This window comes from Rana temporaria, chromosome 9 (genome assembly GCF_905171775.1).
Source record: "Rana temporaria chromosome 9, aRanTem1.1, whole genome shotgun sequence".
In the NCBI taxonomy this organism is placed as follows: Eukaryota; Metazoa; Chordata; class Amphibia; order Anura; family Ranidae; genus Rana; species Rana temporaria.
The window spans coordinates 145,193,107-145,215,460 of NC_053497.1; the positions used below are offsets into that span (position 1 = coordinate 145,193,107).

At 45.6% G+C, this 22,354-nt stretch overlaps 1 protein-coding gene across 2 annotated transcripts in view; it reads left to right on the plus strand.

Moving 5' to 3' along the window:
- Nucleotides 1-22,354, plus strand: part of AK1 (adenylate kinase 1) — a 169,510-nt gene that overhangs the window by 29,147 nt on the left and 118,009 nt on the right. For both annotated transcript variants that reach the window (XM_040324751.1, XM_040324750.1), the window contains 2 exons: nucleotides 9,434-9,547; nucleotides 15,535-15,726. In XM_040324751.1, coding sequence (XP_040180685.1) covers nucleotides 9,434-9,547; nucleotides 15,535-15,726 — 306 coding nt within the window. The remainder of the gene's footprint in view (nucleotides 1-9,433; nucleotides 9,548-15,534; nucleotides 15,727-22,354) is intronic.

Below are 22,354 nucleotides of genomic sequence, written 5' to 3' on the forward strand. Positions count from 1 at the left end.
TTTATATGCAAAAGTCAGCACTGGAGAGCTTGCTGCCATTTGTGCACAGCCAGGTGTGGCCTGATGTGACTGGTGATCAGTTGGAGGCCAAAATGGGGACTTGAGAGGTTCATTCAGGAAGTCACGCATCAAGGTCTTGGACTCCCCGAGGTCAGAAACTGGAGCAGGGCAGGCAGATGTCACCAGGTTGTGGTACTACAGCAGCCTGAACTCTGGTACACCACATGGAAGTAAGGGAGTCACTTTCTTGATTTCTTCAAGGCCTTCCTTGGTGGCTTCCCTGCAGCCTGCTCTTTCACCTTCTCTGCAGCCTTCTCAGCAGCCTTCCTCTTCTGCCTGGCTGGAGGTGGTGCCACAGGGGTAGTACTCATGCCAGGAGGAGGAGTAGACGAAGGTGGTGGAGGATGAGTAGCCGACGGTGGTGGAGGAGGAGGTGGAGGAGGAGGAGGAGCAGTAGAAGGAGGAGGAGTAGTAGAAGGAGGAGTAGAAGGAGGAGGAGCAGTAGAAGGAGGAGGAGTAGAAGGAGGAGGAGCAGTAGAAGGAGGAGGAGTAGAAGGAGGAGGAGCAGTAGAAGGAGGAGTAGAAGGAGGAGGAGCAGTAGAAGGAGGAGGAGTAGAAGGAGGAGGAGCAGTAGAAGGAGGAGGAGTAGAAGGAGGAGGAGTAGTAGAAGGAGGAGGAGCAGTAGAAGGAGGAGGAGTAGTAGAAGAAGAAGAGGAAGCAGAATGTTCAGATGGAGCAGGAGAAGAAGAGGAAGAAGAATGTTCAGATGGAGCAGGAGAAGAAGAGGAAGAAGAATGTTCAGATGGAGCAGGAGAAGAAGAGGAAGAAGAATGTTCAGAAGGAGCAGGAGAAGAAGAGGAAGAAGAATGTTCAGGTGGAGCATGAGAAGAAGAAGAAGGTGGGGGAGCTTGAGAAGGAGCATGAGAAGAAGAAGAAGGTGGGGGAGCTTGAGAAGGAGCATGAGAAGAAGAAGAAGAAGGTGGGGGAGCTTGAGAAGGAGCATGAGAAGAAGAAGAAGGTGGGGGAGCTTGAGAAGGAGCATGAGAAAAAGAAGAAGAAGAAGGTGGGGGAGCTTGAGAAGGAGCATGAGAAGAAGAAGAAGGTGGGGGAGCTTGGGAGTTATGTGGTGTGTGAGGATGGGGATGGCGGCAAATCACAGTGTCCTCCGTGAGAAGACCCCTCACCCCCTGATTTGCGAGGGTGATGAGGAGGCCCTCAAAGAGGAGGCGTTGGTCTAATGTAATTTCTGACATTTTGGCCAAAACCACTGTGACAAATCCCTCCTGAGCAGTGGGAGGCTGTTGCAGGGTTGCATGGGCGTCCCGAATGAGGGCTAGTGAGGCGTCACGCACCCTTGTATCCCTCACCTGCCTTCTCGGACGCAGACGAAGAGGAGACACCTGGCATCTTGTGCTTGGCCCAGCAACCTCGTGCAACCCACTTGGGCCTGCCACCTCATCCGCTCCACTTGGGCCTGCCACCACGTTACTGATACTTTGGCCTGCCAACACGTCCAAGATACTTGGGCCTGCAGCCTCCTCCAAGCCACTCACCCTGTCCTCCTCCTGCCTGGCATTTTCCTGATCCTCCTGCTGCCTGGTCTCGTCCTGTGTATGGAAAAAAAGTAAAGTTTTACTATTTTAAAAATTTTTTGTTTTATTTATTTAAGCTCCTGACTGTTGCATTTTTTTTTGTCACGACTTAGCTAAGCCAATCATTCTGACCCATGTTTTATGGTCAATCACACCACAAAAAATCATGGCCAATACTGACAAATTTTAGGAATAACACTTTTAGATCTAATTTTTATTTACCTTTAATATCTTAATTTACATCTCTTTAACAACATTTAAACACCACACATTTGCACATTGAAAGTACTATATACCTGGCTCCAGCTGGGCAAATCCGGATCTTCATCCAGGATGGAAGGCTGCTGAGAGGGTTCTTCTGCAGAGGGAGCAGCAGGTTGGCTGGAGGGAAGGCTGGACCTTCTGTGGCTTCTGGGGCGAAGGCTAGAAAGTGACTCCCTAACCTCCAGGTGTTCATCCAGGAAGCTCAGTTTGCTGTAGTACCACAACTTGGGTTTAAATACCCGCCCTGCTCCAGCTCCAGACCTCATCGAAGCCAAGACCTTGTTGCGTGCCTTCCTGTAGGTGCCTCTCAAGGTCCCAATTTTGACCTCCAACTGGTCAGTTGTCACATCAAACCCCACCTGTCTCCGCACAAGTGGGAGCAGGCTCTCCAGTGCAGTTTTGCGCAATTCTCTATTTCTAGAGATGGGGTCTTTGGTGGCCCACAGAACAGGAAGTTCTTGCCACCTATCAATGAAGATCTCCAAGAAGTCGGGTCGGTTAAAGAGATTCATCTTTTCCTGTCCAAAACCAAGGATAAAAAAATAATGTCACTACACAATCTATAAAGTCAATTACTCTTTCTCACAAGCTAGCCCTTAAAGGGTCACTAATGGATAACTATATTTTTGGAGGAAATGACTGTTTACAGTGTCTAGAGACATACAAGTGCATACATATAATGTGCCTCTAGTTTCACTTTTGTTTTTAAATTTAGTTATTGTTTCTGTGAAGTAAAGAGACACACAGAACCCAAAAAAAAATAAAAGCAGGGCATATTTTAATTTCTAAAATTATTAGCATTGTTTTGGTTGATTTTTAGACACACAGCTTAGACCACAGTGACAAGCTCCCCTGATAAATTTGAGAGGGAGCAGAACCAGGAAGTGATGATTTATGCAAATGATTACAGCTGCTTAAAAGCAAAAAGGGACAATGAGGACATGAAATCAAGACTGATATAATGTAAAGTTAGTTATTTCTGCCCCAAACAATTTTGGCTTATTGCTCCTTTAAATGTCTGTCTTTCCTGAATATGCCACTGCTGTCCCAAGTTCGAAGCATACCTACACGCTTGTCGTTCAAACGTCTTTCTTACGCAACCCGGTCGTATGGACGCTACATGTGTTCGAGCCTTATATACACTCCGCACACGACATCCGCCCATGCTTAAAAAAAATTGATGTTTCCCCCCCGCCCCTTATCTTCCGTCGCAAAAACGACAAGGTGGAATTGGCAGCAGATCATGTTGGGTCAGTTCCTAGGAAACAGATGACCAGTTGTGTCGAACTAATAAGCCAGATCTCATCCTCATTTGTGTATGAAACGTTAGTTAGATAAAAGCACTCCCGATATAGTTTGGTCAAGACATAAAAGCGACCATTTGCATCATGTTTAAACCGACTTGTTTTTAGAAGACATCCTGATGAGAACCGAGATTGCCCACACAACAGTAGTTGGATCAAAATGCATAATCAAAGCGTTGTTTACGTACGACGGCACTATAGCGGACCATTACCTTCAAATTTCAAACTGGCTATGTTTTAATTTATGAACCTAAGATGTAGGCCACAAAATCATTCAATCAAGAAAAACATGTAAAATGTAGTTACATACCGGTCTTTGACCCGATCGTTATCTCCGCCGTCTTCCACAAACTGTGAACGCCCCTTTTACTCACGTGGTAGCCCTTTATACACGCGCATGTGGGACTTTACGCACGTCTTTCCGCCCCTGACGTTCATGGTATCGTATTTTCCCCGCCCCTTTTCCATCTTTTTTTTGTTGGAAGCACATGGAGAATATGGCAGCACGGCGAATCCGTTGTAAGGCCTCCAACATGACCTTTGAGGAAATGGTGGAGATGGTCCTCATCCTCAAAGCAGAGGACTACGATGGGAGGCATGGGCCATATAAGTACCCGAACAAGGTCAAGGCCGCAATAATGGAGAAGGTGAGGAGGAGTCTCCATCGCAAATTTGGAGTGAAAAGGTCCAAGGAACAGATCCGGAAAAGGTGGTGTGACCTTAAGAAACGTGAGCCGGAACAAATGAAGAGGATCAGGAGAGTGATTAGAAGAAGTAAGTTTGTTATATATTTTGTAAGATTTGTTCCGCGCCATGTGTTTTTTATTTCAGGTTGTACTGTAATATTTTTTTAGGCACAATAATTTGTCGTCAAACTGGACGTCCATTCGGAACGACTAAATATTGTGTTTAAAATCCTACAAATTATGACATTTTTTTAAAATTGTGGTGAGATCAATCGTGAAAATTATGTAGATGTGCTATTAAAACCACAAAACTTTTTTTATTAATTAAATATACAGTAAAAGGAGAGTCTGCTCAGCAGTCGGTGACACATGTGGACTCATTTGCATAATTGTTGTCCCCTTTAATAACCCATTTTGGGCTTCACACAGAGCTGAGGTGATCCAGTGTATACTTTGTTGGCTTACATGTTTAAAAGTAGACCAAAGCTACAAGATTTGTCAGGATCTTTGTGAATGCCTTCAATCCTGTGTTTTGCCCTGAGGGGTTTTTCTAAACATCAATAGTCCCAGAAATTTTATAAAGTGAATCATATTCCTCTTTCAGGCCTATAAGCTATAAAAATCCTGTTTCCATTTTCTTCATTCTCGTAGGGCGTCATGAAGCAAGAAGGGAGCAAGAAGTCCAGCAAGCCACACCCCCGAGGGATGGTGATGATGCGCAGCCTGCCACCACATCAGGTAAAGTAACATATAACTAACCCAGCTTCAGGTAATGTAGATGTAGGCCTGCCTAATTTAAAAAAATTGTTTTGTCCCACATTTCAGGATCAGGTGGTGGCTTGGACAGGCATACTAAACAGATGCTGATCTCCGAAATATGGGCCTGCAGAGAAGAGGTGGAGGAGATACATCTGGCCAACAGAAAAATAAACGAAAGAGCAAGGAGGGTGGAAACTAAATTAAAAAATTTATTGGATGTTTTGGGGAGAGTCTGAATCTGAAAAAAATACCAAAAAAAATTTTTAATACCAGATTTTGATGTTTATTTAATAAAAAAAAAAAAAAAAAAAAAAAGAATATAACCAGATTTAGCTGTTTATTTAATTAAAAAAAAAAAAAATAATAATAAAACCAGATTTTATACTTTATTTAATTAAAAAAAAAACAAAAAAATAATAAAACCAGATTTTATACTTTATTTAATAAAAAAAAAAAAAAATAAATAATATAACCAGATTTTATACTTTATTTAATAAAAAAAAAAAAAATTATAAAACCAGATTTTATACTTTAATAAAAAAAAAACCAAAAAAATTACAAAAATGATTGTATATTGTATGAGAAAAATCACCCACAAAAATACAAAAATGATTGTATATTGTATGAGAAAAATCACCCACAAAAATACAAAAATGATTGTATATTGTATGAGAAAAAAAACCAAAAAAATTACAAAAATGATTGTATATTGTATGAGAAAAATCACCCACAAAAATACAAAAATGATTGTATATTGTATGAGAAAAAAAAAACCAAAAAAATTACAAAAATGATTGTATATTGTATGAGAAAAATCACCCACAAAAATACAAAAATGATTGTATATTGTATGAGAAAAAAAACCAAAAATATTACAAAAATTATTGTATATTGTATGAGAAAAAAAAAACAAAAAAATTACAAAAATGATTGTATATTGTATGAGAAAATATACCAAAAATTTTTGTAGGGTATTTATGAAAAAATAAAAATAAAAAAATTAAGAAAATAAAGAGCTTTTGAACATCAAAAAAGTGTGTGGTGTTTTTCCTAAAATACGTAAAATTTTCTATGTGTTTGGTTTGGGGGTCACCTGGGAAATGTTTGCTAGTTGATAATGAAAATACACTTAGTTACACTTAGTAAAGAACTCCAAACAACACAAGCAAGACATAACAAGTTTAGAAAAAAGATTATGATTTATTTTTTTGAAAGCTACAATTAGGGCAAATTTGATTGAGATGGTATTGCCCCCCTACCCATGAAATAGTCCATGTATTTGTCCCGGACTTCACGGGCACTCTGGGGGGGCAGTCCTGTGTGGCCAGCTTCAAGGCCCGCCAAAGTTTCTGCAGGGGTCAAATGTTGTGCCTCGGGCCCAACCAGGGCCATATAATTTGGAGATTGTCTCCGCAAAAAATTGTGGAGAATGCAGCATGCAAAAATAATTGTATTCCACTTATATTCCACCATGTGGAGAGAGGTGAGGAAAAGGCGGAACCGGCTGGCCATGATGCCGAAAGTGTTCTCAACCACTCTACGTGCTCGGCCCAGCCGGAAATTAAAGACACTCCTCTCTGGGGTGAGGGTGCGCTGAGGGAATGGCCTCATAAGATGGGGTCCCAGGGCAAACGCTTCATCAGCCAGGAAAACAAATGGCAGGCCTTCTACATTCTGGTCATCCGGTGGCAATGACAGATCATCATCCTGAAGGCGAAGCGCGAACTCCGTCTGCCTGAAGGCTCCCCCATCCGATACCCGTCCATTCATCCCGACATCCACAAAAAGGAATTCATACTGTGCTGACACCACCGCCATCAGCACAATACTGTTGAACCCCTTATAATTAAAGAACTGGGATCCTGAACGGGGTGGAGGCACGATGCGGACGTGCTTCCCGTCGATGGCTCCCCCGCAGTTGGGGAAGTTCCATCGGGTCTGGAAGTCCAAAGCCACAGACTGCTACTCCTGTGGTGTGGACGGAAGCTGGGGAAGAAAAAAAGAAAAAAATAGCCACATAACCTTGCAAGCAGATTATACAAAGACATTATAAGCATTATAACATTTCTGGGAACTAGCATATTATATCTAAATATATTTAGCCAATTAACACATTAAACACCCCCTCTGATGGGCCAGTGCCCAAGTTTGGGGGAGGGCTAGATGAGTTTGGGAGTACTAAAAAAAATTAATTTTGATTATTGGTGAACATAGACTTTACAACACATTTTGGAGGGGAGGGCTAGATGAGTTTTGGAGTCCTAAAATTAAAATAAAAAAAAATTAAATATTGGTGAACATAGACTTTACAACACATTTTGGAGGGGAGGGCTAGATGAGTTTGGGAGTCCTAAAATTAAAATAAAAAAAAATTAAATATTGGTGAACATAGACTTTACAACACATTTTGGAGGGGAGGGCTAGATGAGTTTGGGAGTCCTAAAATTAAAATAAAAAAAAATTAAATATTGGTGAACATAGACTTTACAACACATTTTGGAGGGGAGGGCTAGATGAGTTTGGGAGTACTAAAAAAAATTAATTTTGATTATTGGTGAACATAGACTTTACAACACATTTTGGAGGGGAGAGGGCTAGATGAGTTTTGGAGTCCTAAAATTAAAATCAAAAAAAATTAAATATTGGTGAACATAGACTTTACAACACATTTTGGAGGGGAGGGGGGGGACATTACAATGGATATAACACAATACATTGGGAAGTGACTAGACTAGGTAGGTTGGGGCCCAGGATAGCATGCTGGGGAGGTAAGTGATGGGAAATATGCATGTAGGCCAAAAAAGGGGCATCAAAGTTTACATCATGCATGGGGGCAAAGGGGACATTCACAGCATATTCCAGACATGGTAATTAGGGAAGGAGGAGATAACTACAAGACATTAGCATACATTATAGACATAAAATGTGAGATTAAAGGAGAAAACTTACCCTCATATATTCCTCCTGCAGAACCTGGATGATGGCAGAGCAGGTGTCAGGAATGATGAGGCCCAGAGCCTGGGGGGAGATGCCCGTCGAGAACTTTAAGTCCTGAAGGCTTCTCCCAGTTGCCAGATAACGGAGGGTGGCAACTAGCCTCTGCTCAGCACTGATGGCTTCCCGCATAACGGTGTCCTGCCTGGTAATATAGGGGGACACCAAAGCCAACAGGTGCTGAAAGACGGGATCAGACATCCTCAGGAAATTCCTGTAATCAACAGGATTATTTTCCTGAAGCTCCCGCAGCAAAGGCATGTGAGAGAATTGGTTCCTACGGAGCAACCAATTCTTGGTCCATGAACGTGTCCTCCTCCTGTTCATGAACTCATCGTCTAGGTCATAAACAAACAGACCTATAGACAGAAGATGCTTAGCACGAAGTCGGCGACGACTAGGTGCCTGCAACATGGCTACAAGGCTAGTTACGAACGACAAATCAGAATTGCACTAAACAGACCGCAGTGAAGAACAGCAAGACCTATGAAGAACGACCCTGACAATGAAAAACGCGGGGACAGGACCGCAATGTAAAACAATACGACCTGACCGCACGTCTCGATTGCCTAGATACGACCCACACAAGTACAAACTGAACGGCAGAGATCAATCTGAAAGCACAAAGACTGAAAAGCACGAATCGTCACTCACCAAACTTTTACTAACACGCGTAAACACGGAATCAGCAAAAGGAGCCCCAAGGGTGGCGCCAACAAAATCAAACCTCCCCTTTATAGTCGCGTCATACGTCGTGAGCGTCATCGCGCCGGAGAACGACCAGATTTTGGTATGTTACGTGTGTACGCAAAGCAAGCCTGCCGAGCTTCTCGACAAGTTCAACAAGAAACTCGACGAGCAACTCGACGGGCTTGGCACGTCGAGTTTCTCTGTCGTGTGTACGAGGCCTAACACTTGTGTTGGCTTATCACATAAAAAAAACTAAAAAAACAATACATTTTTGGCTGTAACGTGATAAAATTTGGAAAATTCCAAGGGGTATGAATACTTTTTCAAGGCACTGTATGTGTGAACATCGGTAAATGATGACCCCAGTGTGCAAGGTGCCTAACCAGAAATGACCAAGCTGTATTGCTTATCTGCAGTAGAGGAGAATGAGGACATTAAGCTGGCTTGGCTATTTGGCACATGGCATCTGTACCACAAGACTAGAACGGAATTACAATTTCTTTGCCACGATGAACAATCAATGTATATGTATTTAAGTTCTACTTTTTTGCTGAAATTCAACTTGATTCACAATTGCCTAACATGGTGAAATATCTGCCTGTTCGAGGGGAACACCCTTGACAGACATAAGCCTCGTACACACGTACGGGTTCCCCAGCAAACTTTTTACCGCCGGGGTAAAACGAGGGGAAAGACGAAAACCTGCTCGGTCAGTCTCTCCCCCTACACACGACCGGGTTTCCCGACAGGAAAACTGCCATGACAGCTTTGGTCAGGAATCCCGTCCGTGTGTATGCTACATCGCAATGTTTCCCATAGGAAAACAGCCGGGTTAAAAACCACCAGGAATCCCGGCGGGAAAAATAAGAGCTGGTTCTCTTTTTTTTTCCCCGGCAGTTTTCCTGTCGGGAAAACTGTGATGGAGCATAAACACGACCAGTTTTCCCGGCCAAAAGCTCTCATGGCAGTTGTCCCGACGGGCAAAGCGGTCATGTGTACGGGGCTTGAGTGTAGGATTGTGTGATTTTTTTTTTTCCCCTTTTGGATGGACTTTTCCAACCTGACTATGTGACGAATGACTATCTCATGAGTTTCACGTATTCTCATTTCCTCCTAACACATCTGTTTGTCTTTTTGTATACAGGAAACAACAATTGAGGAGCTGAAACAGCAATTCATCAATCAGCGGGATTCCTGTGGATTTGTAGTTGATGGGTTCCCCAGGGACATTGGGCAGGCCTTCACATTTGAGGAACAGGTACTCTTCACATATCTGGGTACTATTCAGTTGAAACAAGTCTGACCGTTGTGAGGTGTTTCTAATCAGGTGATCTTTTGGTCATGGTGGTCACTGGCAGCCAGTACTGTTCCTAATCATGTGTTCTCTTTGAGCCTTTGGTCTTGATGATCATTGGCAGTGACTGGTCATATGATCACGGTGATACTTTGGTTGTGGTGATGTCAGGTAGAGTCCTTTTGGCATACACATTCTCACGCTATGTTTAAAGCGGAGGTAAACTTTACTTTTTAACTTGTACCTACAGGTAATCCTATTTTAAGTCTATATAAACCCCCACATATAAGTCTATATAAACCCCCACATATACTCAGTGAAGAGACTCTCCTCAGGTGACACACAGAGATGAACACACATCCTCCTACAGAGGGGAAAATAATTATTTGATCCCCTGCAGGTTTTCTAAGTTTGCCCACTTACAAAGAAATTAAGGGCCAGATTCTCAAACGAGATACGACGGCGTATCTCCAGATACGCCGTCGTATCTCTAAGTTGCGCGGTCGTATCTATGCGCCTGATTCTTAGAATCAGTTACGCATAGATTTCCCGTAGATCCGACTAGTGTAACTGTGTTACACCGTCGTAATGTAACTGCATATTTACGCTGGCCGCTAGGTGGCGCTTCCGTCGAATTTCGCGTTGAGTATGCAAATTAGCTAGATATGCGAATTCACGAACGTACGCCTGGCCGACGCAGTACATTTACGCCGTTTACGTTAGGCTTTTCCCGGCGTATAGTTACCCCTGCTATATGGTGGCGTAAGTGCGGCGTACCAATGTTAAGTATGGCCGTCGTTCCCGCGTCGAAGTTTGAAAAAGTTACGTCGTTTGCGTAAGTCGTCCGTAAAATGGGGCTGGACGTCATTTACGTTCACGTCGAAACCAATGACGTCCTTGCGGCGTACTTTGGAGCAATGAACACTGGGAAATTCCACGGACGGCGCATGCGCCGTTCGGGAAAAATGTCAATCACGTCGGGTCGCAGTACATTTACATAAAACACGCCCCCGTGATCCAAATTTGAATTAGGCGGGCTTACGCCGGCCGATTTACGCTACGCCGCCGCAACTTACGGAGCAAGTGCTTTGAGAATACAGCACTTGCCTGTCTAAGTTGCGGAGGCGTAACGTAAATCCTATACGTTACGCCGCCGCAAAGATACACGGTTCTATGTGAATCTAGCCCTCAGGGTCTATCACAGGGGTGTCCAAACTTTTTTCAAAGAGGGCCAGATTTGATGAAGTGAACGTGCGTGAGGGCCGACCATTTTGCCTGATATTCTTTGAATCATTACAACTCGTCCGAGCACTAATACACTGCCCAACACGTTTCCAAAAAAAAAATAATAATAAAATAAATAAAATAATTTTAATTAGAGAACTGTGAAACAAAATAAGGGTCAGTGCCCATCATAGCAGCCTAATCAGTGCCCATCTAAAGCCACACAAGTGCCATGAATGCAGTCCCACCATTGCCATGAATGCCATGAATGCAGCACCCCCATTGACATGAATGCAGTACCCCACTGCCGTGAATGCAGCAACCTCATTGACATGAATGCAGTACCCCACTGCCATGAATGCAGCACCCCCATTGACATGAATGCAGCACCCCCATTGACATGAATGCAGTACCCCACTGCCATGAATGCAGCACCCCCATTGACATGAATGCAGCACCCCCATTGACATGAATGCAGTACCCCACTGCCATGAATGCAGCACCCCCATTGACATGAATGCAGTACCCCAGTGCCATAAATGCAGCCCCACCATTGTCATGAATGCAGCCCCACCACTGCCATGAATGAAGCACCACCACTGCCATGAATGAAGCACCACCAATGACATCAATGCAGCTCCCCCATTAACACGAATGTAGCATCCACATTGACATGAATATAGACTCGCCATTGCCATGAATGCAGCACCCACATTGCCACAAATGCAGAACCCCCGTTGCCATGAATGCAGCACCCCCATTGACATGAATGCAGACTCACCGTTGCCATGAAAGCAGCACCCCCATTGCCATGAATGCAGCACCCCCATTGCCATGAATGTAGCATCGACATTGCTATGAATGCAGAACCCACATTGCCACAAATGCAGAACCCCCGTTGCCATGAATGCAGCACCCCCATTGACATGAATGCAGACTCACCGTTGCCATGAAAGCAGCACCCCCATTGCCATGAATGCAGCACCCCCATTGCCATGAATGCAAAATGTACATTGCCATGAATGCAGCACCCCAATTGACATGTATGCAGCACCCACATTGCCATGAATGCAGCACCCACATTGCCACGAATGCAGCACCCACATTGCCACGAATGCAGCACCCCATTGACATGAATGCAGCACCCACATTGCCATGACTGCAGCATCCCTGTTGCCATGAATGCAGCACCCACATTGCCATGAATGCAGCACCCACATTGCCACGAATGCAGCACCCCAATTGCCATGAATGCAGCACCCCCATTGACATGAATGCAGCACCCACATTGCCATGACTGCAGCATCCCTGTTGCCATGAATGCAGCACCCACATTACCATGAATGCAGCACCCACATTGCCATGAATGCAGCATCCACATTGCCAGGAATGCAGAACCCCCATTGCCATGAATGCAGCACACACATTGCCATGAATGCAGCACCCACATTGCCAGGAATACAGCACCCCCATTGCCATGAATGCAGCACCCCCATTGCCATGAATGTAGCACCCACATTGCCATGAATGCAGCACCCCCATTGACATGAATCCAGCACCCCCATTGCCATGAATGCAGCACCCCCATTGACATGAATCCAGCACCCCCATTGCCATGAATGCAGCACCCCCATTGACATGAATGCAGCACCCCCATTGCCATGAATGCAGCACCCCCATTGACATGAATCCAGCACCCCCATTGCCATGAATGCAGCACCCCCATTGTCATGAATGCAGACTCACCATTGCCATCAGTGCAGCCTGATTCATGACCATCTGCAGCCTTGGAGGGGACAGGGAGGGTGACGGGACGAGCGCCAACAGATTACATACAGGAGAAACTGCCAGACTTTGGTCGTGCCTGGTCTATCATTTTCATAATAGATGTATTTTAATCGATAGAGACAGAATATCAAACAAAAATCCAGAAAAACACATGATACAAATGTTATAAATTGAGTTGCAGTTTAGTGAGTAAAATAAGTATTTGATCCCCAATCAAAACATGACTTAGTACTTGGTGGAGAAACCCTTGTTGGCAAGCACAGAGGTAAGGCGTTTCTTGTAGATGGTGACCAGGTTTGCACACATCTCAGGAGGGATTTTGGTCCACTCTTCTTTACAGACCTTCTCTAAATCCTTAAGGTTTCTTGGCTGTCTCTTGGCAATTCAAAGTCTCAGCTCCCTCCATAAATTTTCTATAGGATTAAGGTCTGGAAACTGGCTAGGCCACTCCATGACCTTAATGTGCTTCTTCTTGAGCCACTCCTTTGTTGCCTTGGCGGTACGTTCTGGGTCATTATCATGCTGGAAGACTCATCCACAACCCATTTTCAGTGTTCTGGCTGAGGAAAGAAGGTTTTCATCTAATATTTTACAATACATGGCCCCTTCCATTGGCTCCTCAATGCGGCAAAGTCGGCCTTTCCCTTTATCAGAGAAACAGCCCCAAAGCATAATGTTTCCACTTCTGTGCTTGGCTGTAGGGACGGTGTTCTTATGCCGCGTACACACGATCATTTTTCGGGTTGTAAAAAACAACGTTTTTCAGGCTCTAGAAAAAACGAAGTTTTTTTCAACTTAATCATTAAGCCGGTCTTGCCTACACACGATCGTGAAAAAAAATGCTCTAGCAAAGCGCGGTGACGTACAACACGTACGACGGCACTATAAAGGGGAAGTTCCATGCGGATGACGCCACCCTTTAGGCTGCTTTAGCTGATTTTGTGTTAGTAAAAGACGATTTGCGCTTTTCTGTCTGTTACAGCGTGATGAATGTGCTTACTCCATTACGAAGGGTAGTTTTACCAGAACGAGCGCTCCCGTCTCATAACTTGCTTCTGAGCATGCGGGGGGTTTTCACGTCGTTAAAGCCCACACACGACCATTTATTACAACCCGAAAAACGTAGAATATAGCATGTTCGAATTTTTTTTTGCCCGTTTTTCAGAACCCGAAAAATGCTCTGAAGCCCACACACGATCGTTTTTAATGACAATGACATCATTTTTTAGAACCCGAAAAAACGGTCATGTGTACGTGGCATTGGGGTCATAGTCCCCAATCCTTCTCTGAATCATTTAGATGTTCATTGGCATGAGTGTACATTTGCCTTCACGAGGGAGGCGACTCGCCGTGTTTAGAGGAAGAAAAATGCCCACTATGACCCTAAGAACACCACCCCTACTGTGAAGCACGGAGGTGGAAACATTATGCTTTGGGGCTGTTTCTCTGCTAAGGGTACAGACCGACTTTGCCACATTGAGGGGCCAATGGACAGGGCCATGTATTGTAAAATTTTGGATGAGAACCTTCTTCCCTGAGCCAGAACACTGAAGATGGGTCTTCCAGTATGACAATGACCCAAAACATACTGTACTGCCAAGGCAACAAAGGAGTGGCTCAAGAAGACGCACATTAAGGTCATGGAGGGGCCTAGCCAGTCTCCAGACCTTAAAGGGGTTGTAAAGGAAAAACATTTGCCTAAATAGCTTCCTTTATCTTAGTACAGTCCTCCTTCACTTACCTCATCCTTCCATTTTGCTTTTAAATGTCCTTATTTCTTCTGAGAAATCCTCACTTCTTGTTCTTCTGTCTGTAACTCCACACAGTAATGCAAGGCTTTCTCCCTGGTGTGGAGAAAGCCTCTTGAGGGGGGAGGGGGCGAGCAGGAGCGTCAGGACACTCTATACTTTGCAGATAGAGAAAGGAGCTGTGTGTTAGTGGGCGTCCTGTGTGTTAGTGGGCGTCCTGACACTTTAATTTCTTTGTAAGTGAGCAAATAAACAAAATCTGCAGGGGATAAAATAATTATTTTCCCCACTGTACATAAGTTGTACCTGTTTATCTGTAGGTAAAACCCTTTGCTAAATCCGTTCAATGTCTACAGTTTACACAGCATTCGAGATTGTCAGAAGGCAAGGGATCTGATCACTGCACAGCATAGAGCAAGAAGTTGAGTGTAGTCTAAGGCCTGGTACACACGATAGGATTGATCCGCGGATACGGTCCGCACCATCGGATTGAAATCCGCGCCGAATTCCCATCGCGGTGACGTGTCGCGCCGTCGCCGCGATGATGACGCGGCGACGTGCGCGACGCTGTCATATAAGGATATCCACGCATGCGTCGAATCATTACGACGCATGTGAGGGATGGGTTCGGACGGATCGATCCGGTGAGTCTTTACAGACCACCGGATCGATCCGCTGGTGCCGATTCCAGCGGATAGATTTGTAAGCATGTCTACAAATTTTTATCTGCTGGAATTCGGAAATATCCGCGGAAAAATATCCGCTGGAACGTACACACCAGGGGATCTATCCGCTGAAACCGATCCGCTGAGATTTTTCAGCGGATGGATCCTCTCGTGTGTACGGGGCCTTAGATCTAAGAGGAGGAAGTGGACACAGCGGAAGCTGTCAATCACAGGCTGTGTGCTTGAGCTCCCATCCCCATCCGCCTGGATACCTCTGAGTCAGCATAATCAAAAGTGACTAACGTACATAGCAGAGGAAGAGAGGCAACTGACAGAAATCACAGTAGTCATTTTGGATAGAGGCAGGTAGACACTATAGAAGGATTTGCTTTGTTCATTTCAGAGGTTTACAACCACTTTAACAGTGAACATGTATGTCTCTTTTTGTTGATTGTATACCATTATCATTTATACTAAACCACAGATTTAAGGTCCCTGTGATCAGCAAACATTTCACTCCCTGCAGATTGGCACTCCAGACCTGGTGATCTTCTTGGCATGTTCCAGCCAGCGGCTACGACAGCGCTTAGAGAAGCGTTCTGCACAGCAGGGGCGACCGGATGATAACGCTCACGCCATAGACAAACGATTGGAGAATTTTAAGCAGAACCTGCCACTGATTGTCAAATATTACCAGGATAAAGGGCTGATAGCCAGGGTAAGTGAAATCAGTTCCTGCAGATATCGGCCCGGATTCACAAAGCACTTACGCCGACGTATCTCGAGATACGCCGCGTAAGTGTAAATATGCGCCGTCGTATCTATGCGCCGTGCCCACAGAACTAGATACGCCTGAAAATAGGCTTCATCCGACCGACGGAACTTTCCTACGCCGGCGTATCGTGGGCGCATATTTACGCTGGCCGCCTCATTGAAAATATGCAAATGAGGGAGATACGTCGATCCACGAATGTAGTTGCGGCCGGCGCATAATATACATGGTTTACGTAGGTCGTACGCCCGACGTAAAGTTATTCCCCATCTATGAGGCGCAACTCATGCAAAGGTATGGACCAGGGAACAGGCTTCGTATTTTACGTTGTTTACGTAGTAGTACGTGAATAGGGCTGGGCGTAGGTTACGTTCACGTCGTAGGCAGTGATCCGTCGTATCTTAGGGAGTAGTTCCGACGTGATTCTGAGCATGCGCATTGGGATAAGTCCACGGGACGGCGCATGCGCCGTTCTTTTTAAGTACTTCTATGACGCTTGGCCCATCATTTGCATGGGGTCACGCCTCATTAGCATGGATCACGCCCACTACCACTTACGCTGAGGAAGCCCAACGTATCCTTAACAGCGAGTGGGAGCGAGTGCTTTGTGAATCCAGTGCTTGCCTCTGTGCGCTGCAACGGCGTAGCGTAAAAGAGATACGCTATGCCAGCATAAATATGCGCCAATGTATGTGAATCCGGGCCATCATGTGTATGTTCAAATGTACCCCAGACTTAGAACGCCACCAGGATCCATATAAAGCTGGTCATACATGTTATAATATGAATGTACAAAATCAGCTTAGTCTTCTGTAGATGTATCAACCAATAACGCAAAGACCTACTTGAACAAATCTATTCAACTTACATCCAATCAGGTACTGTGTAATGCCGCATACAGACAATCGGACATTCCGACAACAAAACCGTGGATACATATCCGACGGATGTTGTCTCAAATTGTCTTGCATACACACGGTCACACAAAATTCCGAGCGTCAAGAACGCAGTGACGTACAAGACGTACAACGGCACAATAAAACGGAAGTTCCATACCAAGTGCGCCACCCTTTGGGGTCCTTCTGCTAATCTCGTGTTAGTGGAAGTTTGGTGAGAGACGATTCGCCTCGTACTTTTTTGTCCGTTACAGCGTGACGAATGTGTTATCTCCATTACGAAGGCTAGTTTTACCAGACTGAGCGCTTCCTTCTCGTACTTGATTCAGAGCATGCGTGGAATTTTGTGCATCGGAATTTTCTACACGCGCTCGGAATTTACGAAAACAGATTTTGTTGTCGGAAAAATTGAGAACCAGCTCTCAAATTTTTGTCCGATGGAGCCTACACGCGGTCGGAATTTCCGACCAAAGGTTCCCATCGAACATTTGTTGTCGGAAATTCCGAGCATGTGTACGCGGCATAAGAGTAAATAAATCCAAAGTAGAACACAAATGTAATGTATTTCCAGCTTTCCAGTTCTTAGATGTCAACTGTGGCTGCATTCATCTTCTTTTATCTGGCTTTTTTTCTACTATTTTCACACTTCCTGTCCTAGGGTGACACGCACTCACTGCACTGTATCTATGAAGGAGCAGTGTTGTCACCCTAGAACAAGAAGGCCCCATACACACGATAGAATCCATCCGCTGAAAAATCCCAGCGAATGGGTTTCAGCGGATAGATCCTATGGTGTGTACACTCCAGCGGATCTGTTTCCGCAGATATTTTTCCCCTGGGATGGATTCCAGCAGATCGAATATTTGCTGACATGCAGAACAAATCCATCTGCTGGAATCCATCCCAACGGATGGATCCGCTGGTCTGTATAGACTCACCGGATCCATCCGTCCGAAGGGATCCCCCGCATGCGTCGTAATGATTCAACGCATGCGTGGAATTCCTTATATGACAGCGTCGCGCACGTCGCCACGTCATAATCGCGGCAACGGCGCGACACGTCATTGCTAGGGGTGTAACGGATCGTCACCGATCCGTGATCCGAACGGGCCACCCCGTTCGGATCGGCACACCCCGCGATCCGCGGAGCGCTCCGGAGCCTAGGCCTAGGAAAGTCCCCGGCTTCGGCCTAGCTCCGGAGCGGCGGCCAGTCTGCTTGCCAGAGCCCAGCGTGACACGCCTCCCCGGGGAGGTGTGTCACGCTGTGCACTGGGCTCTAGCAAGCTGAATGGGAATGTTAGCAGTGAAGCACTGGTGTGAGAGGAGGGGGGGGAAAGGGGGAAAAAAGAGCACAATAGCAATTCACAGGGGTGGATTAAAGAGGAAGCAGGTGAGGCTGTTTGGGACTTAAAGTACAATCTTGATGTTTTTTACAGCAAAATATATATATATATATATATATATATATATATATATATATATATATATATATATATATATATATATATATTTTGCTGTAAAAACATCAAGATTGTACTTTAAGTCCCAAACAGCCTCACCTGCTTCCTCTTTAATCCACCCCTGTGAATTGCTATTGTGCTCTTTTTTCGGATCAGCAAAAAAAAAAAAAAAAAAAAAAGGTTCCTTTTTTTAATTGGTCCAAAAAAAAAAAAAATATTATTTTATTATATTTATGGTCGTTACCCTCTGACCGAGAGAGATGTGGATCACATAAACACGCGACAAGACTTACAACATAAATAGACCTGAAGTGTGCCTTGGTGGTCTGGTCAGTATGCCAAGAAAAGGGGGCATACCCAAGGTAAGTAATGGGTAGTTAATTGAAGAAGGATATGCTGAGAAGTGCCCTGAAAAAGGGAAGGGTGGGAGGGTGTCGAATGCGATTGAATGCGCAGACTCACGGACATGAGGTGAGCTGGGAAGAGTCGGCCCAGTGACGTGTAGTACTGCACACTGAACCGACAAAGAGCATGTGTGAGTGGGCTGCTTAAATACCTCCGGGCTCCTCCCATAAACTCAGGCCACCATACTGGCCTTCTTATTTATGGTCGTTACCCTCTGACCGAGAGAGATGTGGATCACATAAACACGCGACAAGACTTACAACATAAATAGACCTGAAGTGTGCCTTGGTGGTCTGGTCAGTATGCCAAGAAAAGGGGGCAAAAGACTCAGATAGGGAAATAGTTTATATTGATTTCTTGTATTTATTTAGCCAGCTTGGTAAAGGCTTGTTCCATTCCTTCATGAGGATTAGGGATGTATGTGGCAAAACAAGGAGACTTCCATCAGCCAGGTATCTTGATTACGTAGTCTGGTACTCCCTGTTGGGAGGCAACTGAGGCTGCTCCAAAGAATGTCCAGAGAACTGACTGGGGTTTGAAGCCCAAGTTACTTAGGAGGATTCTGACATGCTTGACACACTGGCTGACACTCAGGGAGCTGGTTTAGAAAGGGCAGCAATGAGCTACCATCAGATTGGCTGGGTAGATGGAGCAGTAGTGGGTCGAGCACCGTCACTGGGCATCAGGCGTTGTGAGTCTGAAACAGGTTGATGTCAACCCCAGGGGCTGGTTTGTTGCGTTTGCAGACTGTGAGAGTGTAGTGGTTTGAAAGCGAGTCGGGTGGCGTCGGAGCAGTGTGTGACTGCTGGAGCCGCTGACTAAATTCACTAGGTTGTAGGGAACCGTAGAAGGCCTGGTAGATGGCTGTTCGGGTGACTAGTCTGGGCAAAGCCCTAAACAGGGAACGAGTAAGGATTTTAGACATGTCCCTAAAGAGGGGACTCTTGAAAGGTAGGCGCTTGCCACTGACTACAGGTTGGTGCTTCTGTATGCCCTGTAGGAGGGACTTGACTGCATGGGCTCGAGAATACTGACGGTTTACTGGGGTCCTGCAGGGACAGGAAATGCTGGATGCCATCTAGATATGGCGTGATAGTATTGAGAAATGGTCAGCTGCATGTGGCAATACGATATGAAGGCTAGGATGTGTCCAACTGCTGCTTCGGGGCAAGGGGCCAAAAATTTGCGATTAGTGTTCCAAGCAGTGCGATAGGCCTTCAGTGTGTTGCGTGCCAAGGAGTGGTTAATAAGTTGGATTGCGTTGGTGAGATGTGACTTCAGTCCATCGTCAGCAATGTCCATGGTGGGACAGGGATAGTTGTTGGGTCGGCTCCAGGCTCTTGCTGGAAAAACATCCATTCCAAGGTTGGAATAGGAAAGCGCATCAGCTGCTTTTTGCATTTGCCTGGAAAAAGGTCTACATAAGATATTAACTGGTGACGGAGTGACAGCTGCGCGAGCCTGTGCAGGAAGTGATGGGGAGTGACTTAGATCTACCTTAATTGATGATGTCGGCTGTGGCCTGATTGTCTGTGGTGAAGAACAGTGTTTGTAGTCAGAGTCTTCGAGTATGAAACTGTGATAACCCTAACACCCAAGGCCTGAGGTGTGCCTTGGCCTAGCTGGTCGGTATGCCTGAGAAGAGGGCATACCCTGAATGTGAGAATAAGAATAAGAAAATGTAGAAAGAGGAAAAAGTGTGTATGAAGCTGGGGGAACGGGTGGGTGGGGAACCTGAAAATGGCGCCAACACAGGACCCGGCGTGGGAGGAGGCTAAGTACTCAGCAGACTCCTCCCACAAACACAGGCTAGCCTTCGGCCAGCCTTTACACTTGTAGTCAGAGTCTTCGAGTATGAAACTGTGATAACCCTAACACCCAAGGCCTGAGGTGTGCCTTGGCCTAGCTGGTCGGTATGCCTGAGAAGAGGGCAAAAATACACATGTTTAGGTATAGAAGGGTAGAGAACAAACCGTCCAGTGGCGTAGCGTTGTACCTGGAAGGCAACCGTATACGTATCCACTATGACAGGAGAACCCACCGACCCATGACTTTGTGACAGAAGGAAACCCCGTATAGAACCTGCGAACCGTTCAGAACTAAATGACCCAAGAAGATGGATCAAGCCTGATGCCCGAGACAACCCCACCACAAGAATTAACTGCTTGTGACAAGAGGATGCATGGGGGAAATGGAGCAAGGGCCAAGGGATTGAAATCCTTCAACGGTGAAGTGGCTCTGTGAAAATCCCCCAACCCCTGGCCTACCCATGCTGATATGGGGAAGTGAGAGGGTAAGAGCCAAAAAGAACAACTGACAGGAGAGTAAGTGTCAGCTACCTGGAGAATGCATACAAGGCCAATGCACTAGGCAATAGCATCATGGCACATGGGAACCAAGCCAGACTCCCAGACTTAGGGACATAAACCAGCAAACAAGACAACAGACATGCAACAACAACCACCCCCTCTGCACCTACCCAAGTACGAGAACATGAGCAGACACGTCAAGACCACTGCGCGTGAATGAACCTGAAGACAGCCCCCCCCCCCACCCTTGTGTGAGTGGTAAATGAGCCCGAGTAACCTGCAGCGCAGACACAGGCAATTAACTGAACACTCAGGGCTAGTGTACCCACGGAGCGTGGTGGGTAGTCGTATAGGTGTAAGAATGAACGTGCAACGTATGACGTATGGTATACGGGCGAGAAGATTGTGGCCAACAATCATTAAAAACGAAACCTCAGCCCGTATGGATCTGTAGACGTGACAGATCCCGAGATGCGAGTACTAGCTAACTAACCCAGGATGCAACATGACAAAGTACAACGACATGATGACCAACGAAACAACCCCACCATGACAGACCACGCTATGACCGTCACGCTGGGGCAGAAATGACAGAAACGCAGAGACTGGGGCAGAAATGACAGAAACGCAGAGACTAGGGCAGAAATGACAGAAACGCAGAGACTAGGGCAGAAATGACAGAAACGTAGAGCCAGAAATGATAAGTATGAGAATATAACCAAAACGTTGAGACCCCTGTGCGTGAATGCACATGCTAACAGCCGCCCCCCCTAATGTGTTTAAGAAACGAAACCTCCGCCCATACGTATCTGTAGACGTGACAGATGCTGAGATGTGAGCACTAGCTAACCAACCCAGGTGCAACGTGGACAAGTACAATGAGACATGGTAACCACAAAGAAGACAACGCTATGACAGACCAACACTGACAGACATCATGGGGCAGAACACTATGACAGCAATCGTGGAGCAGAAACGCTATAACAGAAATCGTGGGCCAGAAACGCTATGACAGAAATCGTGGGCCAGAAACGCTATAACAGAAATCGTGGGCCAAAACGCTATAACAGAAATCGTGGGCCAGAAACGCTATAACAGAAATCGTGGGCCAGAAACGCTATAACAGAAATCGTGGGCCAGAAACGCTATAACAGAAATCGTGGGCCAGAAACGCTATAACAGAAATCGTGGGCCAGAAACGATATAACAGAAATCGTGGGCCAGAAACGCTATAACAGAAAACGTGGGCCAGAAACGCTATAACAGAAAACGTGGGCCAGAAACGCTATAACAGAAATCGTGGGCCAGAAACGCTATAACAGAAATCGTGGGCCAGAAACGCTATAACAGAAATCGTGGGCCAGAAACGCTATAACAGAAATCGTGGGCCAGAACGCTATAACAGAAATCGTGGGGGCAGAAACGCTATGCCAGAAATCGTGGGGCAGAAATGGTATGAGAGAAAATGCTGAGCCTGACACGTCGAGGCAGAAATGCCATAACC